The following is a 10,137-nucleotide window of genomic DNA, read 5'->3' on the forward strand; positions in this document are numbered from 1 at the left end:
CCCACCATGCCACCGTGTGTGCTTTTGAGAAATGAGAGAAGAAAAAGAAAGCCAGTGGACCTCCCAGCTCCCCATCCCATTTTGACCTCTGAGTGACAGTCCTGGTTCCAAGCTGGAGAAGAGCTCTGACCTGTGCTGGTTACACTCCAACCCCCGGGGGCTTTGGGGTTCATAGGGCCTAAGGCTTGGCCCACCTGGTGGTCTGGAAATGACATTTCTCTGTGTTGTCTAATTGTTCTGGGGTGGGAACGAGAGGCCCCGACTCATGGGGTGGTCAAGAGGGTATGGGGGCTGATGAAGGACACAGGCCCTACTGAGTGGCACCGTGTTAAAACACATCAGGCAGAGCTGTCCCAGGAGCAAGACTGAGCCCAGAGCCAAGGCCACACTGCTGAGTAGCCACCCAACAAGGGGTCATCTGTGCCCGTCAGGACAAATGCTTGAGATGCCAGGGCATTGGTTCAGCGGTCCCACAGGGATGGCCCTCAATGGAGGACCAGCAAGATGATTGATTCATCAGGTAAAGGAACCTGCTGCCAAGCCTGAAGACCTCTAGGACCTACGTGGTGGTGAGGACCAACTCCCACGGGTTGTCCTCCGGCCTCCATGTGTCCACCATGGTACATGTGAGTGGGCGTGCATGTACACACAATATTGTAGATGTAATTCCAAGCAGCCTTATTAAATAAGAAACAGCCAAATAAAGAGTTAAAAGCCCAAGAGGTCAGAGCACTAGTAAATGGCCTTTAGTTTACCAGCCGCTGCCATCCTTCCCTGAGAAAGGCCTACTTCCTGTGTGTATTTTTATTGACTTTCTGTTCTGCCTTCTCATTGGTTCTAAACTCAACCACATGACTTCGTCGCTGCCTGTCTATACAGACCTCCAGGTCTCTATGGTTGGTATTGAGATTAAAAGCGTGTGTCTCCAAGCTGGCTATGTCCTTGAACACACAGACTCGGCCATGTGATCGGATTAAGGGTGTGTGCTACCACTGCCAGACTTCTGCTAAATGCCTTGCTATTAGCTCTGACCCCCAGGCAACTTTATTGGCATACAAATAAAATCACATTTCAGCACAAATAAAATATCACCATACAATATAATTTAAAATTTTTCTAAAGCAGTCAGGCTCTCTCCCCACATGCTCCAGTTGGCACAGCAACCTCAGGCTTGGCCACCAGCCGGTTGGAGAGACATCCACACCCTGATCGCCTTCTCTGTCTAAGGGGTCACCAGAGACCAGCACTTGCCCACCTTGGGCACGTGGAGTTGGCTGGAGAGCCCAGGCGGCAACAGCAATGCTGCTCAAGAAGGAGGCAGGAGGCAGAACTCTGGCCCTTGCTCAGGCTCCAGGGAGATGCCAGTTGCTGACCACAAACTGACAACCGACTCCTAGTCTGAGTCAACATGGCTTCCCTGCTGACGGGTGGCCACCCAGCCCCTCTGTCGTCACTTGGCTGGGGACATAAATGTGAAGGTTTGAGGCTTCTGCTGCAGGAAGGAGCACAGACCAGGGAGTGATTTGAACCAGCAGATGCCACGTGCCCTTCTCATTAAAGGCTGCGGGGGACCATATATACCTATGAGGCATGTGAAAGCAGGGTGGGGGCTGAGACAGTGGCTATGTGAAAGGCACCTTGTCCTGTGTCCCAGCTGCTGCCTAAAGTGGTTATAGGTCACCCAAATGGAGCCCTGGGGAGGGGTAGGTGACAGCTCCTGGGGTAGGCAGGTCTGGGCCAGCAAGATGGCCCCCCCTCTGGTGCTGGGACTCAACACCCCCTTCCTGCAGGTTGGGTGTTGGTGAGCCACCCTAGGTTGGAAAAGCTGGGTGATGCAGCCCAGACAGGCCCAGCCTCAGCAGCAGAACCATGCTGTATGGCCATAGCCTCTGCTGTCCCACAGACCAGGCGCCCCACAAAGTACAGAGTCTACTATACGTGAAGTTAGAGACTTTATTTAGCTTTAAAAAGCCCCGTGTTCCTAGGGCGTGCCTGGAGCAGCGCAGAAAGGCAGGTACAACTGTCCCTGGATGGGACTTGGCACTGACCACCTTGACCGGCCTGGTGGCTCCCTGGGCCAAGCAAGACCCAGGTAGACCAGGCAGGCCCAGTGGTCATGAAAGCATGATGGGCTACCATCCATGGTACCTGGCCGGCAGGGCTGTGGTCCTGACGGGTAAAGGTGCACTCACTCTGGGAACCGTGGGCCACCTCCCCGGCCAGGGTTGTCACGCCAGACGTAGTAGTTGAGCATGGTGGCAAAGGCCAGCCAGGCCAGGTAGGGGTAGAGCAGGCGGGCAGCTGGCGGGCTCACTCGGTGCCAGGCGAGGGTGGTGGCGGTTGCAACCCCACTGGCCAGCACAAGGTCTGCCAAGGCCTGCAGAGACAGGAGGTGGGGAGGCTAAGACCCTGCTGGGTCTGGAACTTAGAAGTCTCGCTTCACCCTGACTGCACCCCTGAGGTGTGACGGCTGCCTCTGCTCTGTTCTCAGCCTCAATTCCTGGTCTGTAAGTCCCTGCCTCTGTGCCATGCATGGAGACAGCCCTGTGTATGACAGCCCCCAGGGGACACGGCATGTCCAAGGGTGAAGCGGCGGCTGGAGGCTTCTGACCTGAAGATACAACGTTGTCAAGTGCTGACCCGAGAGGCCGGTGTGAGGGGGTCAGACTGCTGTGGTGTGCATGTCACAGGCTCAGCAATAGCTTTTGTTTTTCCAAGAAGGTCTCACTATGTAGTCTTAACTTTGAACTAGCTTTGTAGTTCAGAACTAGGCTGTCAGACTTAAAGCAATCCTCCTGCCTCTGCCGGGACTGCAGGCCAGGCATGTTTCACCAAACCCGAACAAGAACATTTTTAAGGAGAGACTTTGTCCCCAAGTGTCATCACACACAGCATCGGATGTGATGCTGGTGTCTCTTGCCGTGGCTTCTAAGCCCAAGACCACAGCCCCACCCACTTCCGCCTGGCCCTCTGGACTTTCTTCATGGAGGGAAGATGGACTGAGGCGGCGTTGGTACACAGGTCACTGTCACCTAGGCTGGCCTAGCCCTCTGCCGGCCTCACTGATCCTCCCACTTCAACCTCTTGAGAGCTGGGTCTACAGGGGCCCCACTGCACCTGACTCACGGAACTTCTAAAGGGGCTCGCAAGCCACAGGTCTTCCCCCTCCACCTGCAGATACTGACGTCATCTGGGATGTGATATCACCTCTCCTCCCAGGGCCATCTCCAGTGACCCAAGAGTCAAGCTGTGGCCACACTTACCCAGCCCATCTGCCGGGCACCAAAGAAGATGGGGGGCCATGCCCAGTTCAGAGCCAGCTGGCCAGTGTAGAGACCCAAGGGGACCACAGCCTCCTCTGTGAAACCTCCCAGCTCTTTCCAGATCATGTAGGAGCCATACCTGAAACAGACAATGGGTCAGGACATCACAGGGCAAGGCCAAGAGTGCTACCCTCCCGAGACCACTCAGTGATGGCTTAGGTATGTATGCCCTGCCACTGACTTCTATGTGATCTCAGAGAAGCTGCTTGCCCTCTCTGGGTCTTTGTCTCTTCTAAGATTGCTATGGAGAGTTGAATCGAGACCCTAGTCGGTGTGTAGTTTCAGGACGACGAAACTGTTCTGGGGATAAGGGGACAAGCAAGTGGCAGCTTGGTCGCTCAGGCTCTTGGGGCCATGAGGCAATGGCTGCAGAGGGCTCCTGGGAATGAACCACACCAGGGTCTGGTTCTGTACGGTACAACCAAAGGACACAGCTGCCACGTTTGTCCTGGCACATGGTGCTGTTGTCCACACTGACCTTTATACATGGGGCAGCCTCAGTAGTGTGAGCCCAGGCTGGGTTCCCAGAAACAAGCAGGAAAAAGTTCAATCTTGCAACGCATAGGTTGGCAGCCTTGCCACCCTCCCTTTCCCACGGCGGGGGGGGGGGGATGATGCCACTCTGTCCTGGGGCCTCCCTCTGCACAGGGGTTCAATGCCCAGCCTGATGCCATGGGGAACAGGGCACTGCAAGGTGGCACCTGCAACCACCTACCCCATGGCCGAATACAGCGTGCCCCAGATGGGACCCAGTGTCCAGCGAGGTGGATGCCAGGAGGGTTTCTGCAGGCTAGCATACCAGCGGAGGCCCTCACCACGCACAAAGTAGGAGCCCATGAAGCCCCCCAGGCTGGGTACCAGAGTGAGGCCCACAGCGGGCACCCAGGATGGAGCCATAGCTACTGCGACTGCTGTTCTGGAAAGATCTGAAAGAGAACACAGGGTGAGTGGGAGAAGTTCCAAAGAGCCATGGGGAACGGCCCAGCATTGCCTTCAGCTCCTCTGTGGTCTTGTCCCCCAGGATCAACCAGCTCACCTATTCCTGATGGGTGAGGCAGGAGAGCAGCGTCCACCCCCCCCATCCACACTCATACCCCTGCCCGGAGGTTTCACCCAGCATTTCTAGGCCAGGAAGTGTCTGTCTCACAAAGTTAGGCTCACACAGACACTCAGGAAAACACCCAAGACTGGGTCCCAGCCCTCTTTCCATGTCTTCCAGCTGGTCTCGGGCCTCTGCAGCCAATCTCTGGGCTGGAGTCAAGACTCTTGTGAGTTAGAGAATGAGGGCCCTAGTGTGGAAGTCCAGGGCCCCACTCTGCCTTTGCTCTCTGTGGGAGTGCTAAGGCAGTCAGTGCCCTGACTGGGGCTCAGTTTCCCCATCAAAAAATTGTTCCCACTAGCACCTACACTGACAGTAGCTGGAGAAGTGGGGCGTCTGCTTGCATTAGATAAGAATGCAATGTTGGGGAGGTGGTTCAGTAGGTCAAGCATTTGCTGTGTAGGTGTGAAAAGTGGAGTTTGGATCCCCAATATCCATATGAATGCTGGGTGACTATGGTGACCCACCTGTAATCCCAGTACTGTGGAGTCAGGGATGGGGTTCCCAGAGCAAGCCAGCCAGACTACCTGGAATTGGCAGACTCTGGGTTCAGCAAATAAAGTGGACAGCTATAGGCTGGGCGGTGGCGGCGGCGCATGCCTTTAATCCCAGCAGAGGCAGGCGGATCTCTGTGAGTTGGAGACCAACCTGGTCTACAGAGTGAGATCCAGGAAAGGCTCCAAAGCTACGCAAAGAAACCCTGTCTCGAGGAAAAAAAAAAAAAAAAAAAAAAGTGGACAGCTATTATTGAGGAAGACACTTAATGTCAACCTCTGGCCTCCACGCCCGTACACAAACGAGTGCATCTCACACACACAGAATGAGAAAGAGAGAGAGCGAGAGCAAGAGCAAGAGCGAGAGCGAGAGAGAGAGAGAGAGAGAGAGAGAGAGAGAGAGAGAGAGAGAGAGAGAGAGAGACTGAGGGAAAGAAGGTAAACTAGGATAGCCCAGACAGACCTTGAATGTGAGGACTTCCCGCACCAGGCTCCTATGTAGCTGGGATGACCCATCATCTGAGTCATGGCTTAGAGGACATTTTTAATGAGTTGAAAACTGTTTTCAACATAATCTTTTGGGGGGGAGGGGAGAGTACAGGTAACTGCAGAGGATGAGCGACAGGAAGCAGGGTGGGCCCACTTGGGTGGGAAGGTGGCAACTTCTGGAGGTCAACCCTGGCTGAGAAGCTGTATGGAGGGAAGAACCTGGGGGTCTGAGGGGGTGCCTGGGGTTCTGAGATGCGACCTGGGGAAGGAGGGAAGTGGATGGGACCTGCGGGGCCGTTAGTTCTGCATTTGTCAAAGTCTGCACCAGAAACTGCACTGTCCTGCCAACATGGTGCATCCTGCAGCCCCTCAGCACTAGGGGGCGCCGAGGCAGGAGGATTGTGGGTTCTAGGCCAGCATGGGATACACAGTAAGATTCTGCTTTAATAAGAAGGGCAGAGGGAGGAGGGAGGAGGAAGGAGAGGATCACTGTCCCTGCTGGAGGTCACTGTTCCTCCTGTGGTCAAGACCCCTTCACAGTATCACTCCTGCTCTAAGACCTGGGTGACCTCTGTCAGGGCTTTCTATTGGTTTTGTTGTTGTTTATTTTTGTTTTGTTTTGTTTTGTTTAAGACAGGAGCCCAAGTTGGCCTAGAACTCACTCTGTAGTCCAGGCTAACCTTTGAATGCATGATCCCCCTGCCTCAGCCTCCTAACTCCTGAGTACTAGGATTACAGATCTGCATGACAGTGGTCTGGCTTACACTGTGGTTTCTTCTCCTCTCTTTTTAGGGCACAAAGATACTATGTAGCCCAGACTAGCTTCAAACTGATAGTAGTCTTCCTGCCTCAACTTCCCAATGGCTCAGATTACAGGAAGTACTACCACCACCATTAGCATGTTTTATTAGCTGAGGTGAAACTCCCCAAATTTAAACTAACGATCTTCTGGCCAACACCAAGTTCCAAACATGTCCATCTCCCACAAAGAAACCAACGGCTGCTGGCAGTGGCTCCTTGCTCCAACCTAGCCCTGCCCCTCCCCACAACCAGGAACTCCCCCTCCCCTTTTAGGTCCCTCAGCACCTTCTCTGGATATTCCTTACCAGGTCAGAGCCTGTGTAGCTGGCTTCCTTCGTGAGAACCCCGACTTAGAGGTTTGCCAGCCTTCACACACACACACACACACACACACACACACACACACACACGCACACCTGTAGCAATACCTCTTTTCTCTCTGCAGCCTCTGTGGGGGACCTGCCCCCACATTTTCTCCCAGGGTACTCTTGAGGAGGGAGCAGTGAGAAATTCTTAGAAGGAAATATAGAGGGAGAGAGACAGAAACACAGGATAGCCTCGGGAGGGCCTAGATCAAAACCCACCAGCCCCTTCTGTCTCTTCTAAAGGCATTTTATAGGAATGACAAGGGGTGGAGCAAAAGACCTCCCCCCAGCACAGCCAAGTGCAGAACCTTCCAAACACATGGTAACCACACACGTGGTCAAGCAATCCTCTAATGCAGTCCCGCTGGGTAAAGCAAGTTCAGGTCTCACTAAGAAACCTCTGTGGACCCCAACAAGGCTCTGCAGATAAAAGTGCTCCTATCACAGCACCCAGCATGTGGAGGGCAGGCCCAACTCTGTGCCTAGGAAGTCCCAAACAGGATCAACCAATGTCTCTACTGACGGATTTCAGAGTCCACAAGTCTCCTATTATCCATCCACCATACAGGAAAGGGTGGCAGCTATCTATCCCAAGGGCATACCATGAGGACAGGATCTAGGGACAGGACACTGAACCCCCAGGTTCCTGCTGCCATCCTCCAGCTGTCCCCCAAAAGGCCAGGCTGTGTTTATACTCAGCTGCACTGAGGAGATCAGAGACAGGACCCCTATTCCCATCCAAGGTCACAAAACAAGACAGTCACCCATCCCACTTGAGACTGAAGGAGAAAGTTGGGCCAGGGACCTTTCCAGGGGCCTCTTGGAGACTGCCCAGTTCCTGAGTCACCCGCCTGGAGGGGTGGCAGACAGGCAGGGGTGAGGCCCATGAAGCTGAGTCACCCTGGGCTAGGCTGAGCTGGGTAGGAGACCAGCCCAGGGTGGAGTCCCGGGAGGGTATAGGGGACAGGGCAGGAATGCCCAGAGTGGGCAGAGCCGTCTGCTCACCCTATATTTCAGTCTCTCCAGAAGGCACACAGCATCCTAAACTTCACCCTACTACTAGCTTACAAGGGGGCCTTGGGATGTTCCAGGAAGGAAGTCGGGACACCAAGATCTCACCAGAAAACTCCACACAGGGCTAGCTGTGGCTATCAGTGCAGGGACCACTCATCTGCTTCCACTAGGGGAGGAAGTGACTACCCCTCCACCTCTGGAGAGCACCTTGGACAGAGGGCGTAGGACAATAGAGAGAGACCATTTTTATAGGCCTTGTCTACTTTGACTACTCCAGGACTCTGGGGAATGAACCAAGGCATGGCTCCCTGCTCAGTGCTCTTCCTTCACCCTGTCAAAGCTTCCTGTGTTCCCCACAGTGGCCACAAGGCAGGGGCCAGCCACCTCTCTTTGATCCACACAACCTGCTCCATACCCAAAGGGGACTTATTGCTAGTGCCACTTTCCAGGTGAAGAAACTGAGGCCCAGGAGATTGTAGAACAAACATTCCAGGTCTGTGTCTCTAAAGCCCACAAGGACACACGGCCACTCTGGGATAACTTTGTCCCCTCTGCTTGTCCCCACCCCGGGCAAGGATCAGAGACCCACAGGCAGCCACTGTTCTCTTCCCAGTGTCAGAAAGGTCTCAGGCCAACAGCGCCACCCTCTCCATCCCTTGGAGCCTCGGACCCCATCTCTTTGACGGACAGCCGGATAGGATGCCTGAGCCCTCCCTCATCGAGTCTGGAGTCGGCAGCCTCTGTAGTATTTCACTCCTGGCTAGGCAACCACATACTGCTACTCAGGGACATCCATGTCCCAGTCTGTGAAGCTAGGGCAGAGCCGGTGGGTCTGGGGCACCTGTTGCTCTGGGGCTTCCCCAGAGACTGTGACCCAGAAACAGAAGGGCGCCAGCTCTTCCTTCCACTGCCTGAAGCTCCTCCCCATCCTTGAGCTTGCTTCCCTTCCAGCGATCCATTGCTGTCCCGAAGAATTTTAGGGCGTTTTATTCTTAAGGAACCTGCAAATCCTCATTAGACCTTTCACCAGCCTTTCTCATTCTGAAAGTAATCACGGTGCCAGTAAGAGGTCGGTTAGGACCGGCAGGAACTGGTCCTCAAGAGATCTGGGGTGTGGGGAAATGGCGTTGCCGAGTGGCAACTTTTTCATACAAAGCAGGCTTTCAGGCGCCGCTTGCATAGCCCCTAACAAGGGGGACGCAAACAGAAGAAGCCGAAAAGTCCGATCAGGGAAAAGCTGAAGGATAGAGAGAGTGAAAAACAAGCCTGCCGTCTATCGATCCCACCCGTCAGGTACCCACTGTCGGCAGTTTCTGAAGGCCAGCGGGTCTCAGTCCAGCCATGGCCAGGCACAGATGTGTGCACACGCAGTGTGCGAGTGCACACATCACTGCGCAGGAGCGGCGGCCCACACGGTGCATGCAGGGGAAGTAGGCTTTGGCATCAAAAAGCCGAGGCGCAAGTCCTGACTCCTACCCTCCGCTAGTGTGAACCTTTGCACAGCTTCAGCTGCCCACGGATCCCAGTGCTCTCCCGCAAGGGAGGCAGGATTGCCAACAGCCAGAGACCCCCTCCCTTCTGCGCCCAGCTGCCGCCAGCAGCAACCTACCCGGTCCCCACCGAGGCGCAGGACCTTAGCCGCTGTCCCCAGGGTGCCAACCACCCTGAGCTGCACACTCTCTCGAGAGGAGTCCCTCCCGCTTGGTGCTGGCCTCACTTTCCCTTTTGTCTCCCCGCTGTCGGGGTCTCACCCATCCGCAGCCCCACTCACGCAGTTGCTGGCTGCTCCCCGATGGACACTGAACACAGAGGTGGTGGCCGCTGACCCCGCCCCACCCCGCCCCACCCCGCCCCGCCCCGCCCCGCGCCGCAACCGGAGGCACCCTGGTTTCTTATGCACGCCCTTGGCCAGGCATTCTTGTCTTCTTCTTGGTGGGCTTGGACAAAGAGGGCAGAGATCCCTGCTCTGGGCATCGCAGGCAGACCATTGTTGTGCAGATAACCAATGTCAGGGTGTGGTGGCACTTGCTTGTAATCCCATCACCAGAGGCTGAGACAGGAGGATGACAGTGAGCCTGCAGCCAGTCCGGGCTGCGTATTTATTCTTTTGCAACTGTGCCTGACTGAATTCGACTTATCAACTTATTCTGATTTTTTTTTTTTTAAATGAGGGACTGGGGATATAGTTCCGTGGTGGAGTACTTTCTTTGCATGCGCTGGCCGGAGTTGAATTCCTAGCACTATCCAAAACAAAAGGAAACAAAACTTACCACATTCGGTCCCTTGTGGTAGTAAAGCCCTAGGCACTATGCCTGGCCACACCCACTTGCTGGCAGCCCTCAACCTCTTCCTGTGAGTCAATTAAAGTTTGCTGGCTAGCCGAGGAGCCCCACCCGGATCAGCCTGTTCCAATCTTCTGGGCCCTGGGATTGTAACTGTGCACCACTACACCCAGCTTTTTCACACAGGTTCCGGAAATGAATCTCAGATCCAGGTGGTTACAAGGTGACCCACTAAGGCATCTCCCCAGTCCCGGGTCTCCTGTTCTTAAA

At 54.8% G+C, this 10,137-nt stretch overlaps 1 protein-coding gene across 2 annotated transcripts; it reads right to left on the reverse strand.

Moving 5' to 3' along the window:
* Positions 1–1,935: 1,935 nt before the first annotated feature.
* Tspo (translocator protein) lies at positions 1,936–9,416 on the reverse strand. Of its 2 annotated transcripts, none has more exons than XM_028856766.2 (4): positions 9,357–9,416; positions 4,039–4,249; positions 3,264–3,402; positions 1,936–2,377 (listed from the first exon to the last, which is right to left on the reverse strand). In XM_028856766.2, the coding sequence occupies exons 2-4, from the start codon at positions 4,218–4,220 to the stop codon at positions 2,189–2,191; spliced, it is 510 nt and encodes a 169-aa protein (XP_028712599.1). In that variant the 5' UTR covers positions 4,221–4,249; positions 9,357–9,416; the 3' UTR covers positions 1,936–2,188. The 2 variants fall into 2 exon arrangements, with proteins under 2 accessions (XP_028712599.1, XP_028712598.1); XM_028856765.2 differs by having other exon boundaries at positions 9,195–9,394.
* Between the last annotated feature and the right edge of the window lie 721 nt (positions 9,417–10,137).

The sequence above is a fragment of the Peromyscus leucopus genome, chromosome 20 (assembly GCF_004664715.2).
Source record: "Peromyscus leucopus breed LL Stock chromosome 20, UCI_PerLeu_2.1, whole genome shotgun sequence".
In the NCBI taxonomy this organism is placed as follows: Eukaryota; Metazoa; Chordata; class Mammalia; order Rodentia; family Cricetidae; genus Peromyscus; species Peromyscus leucopus.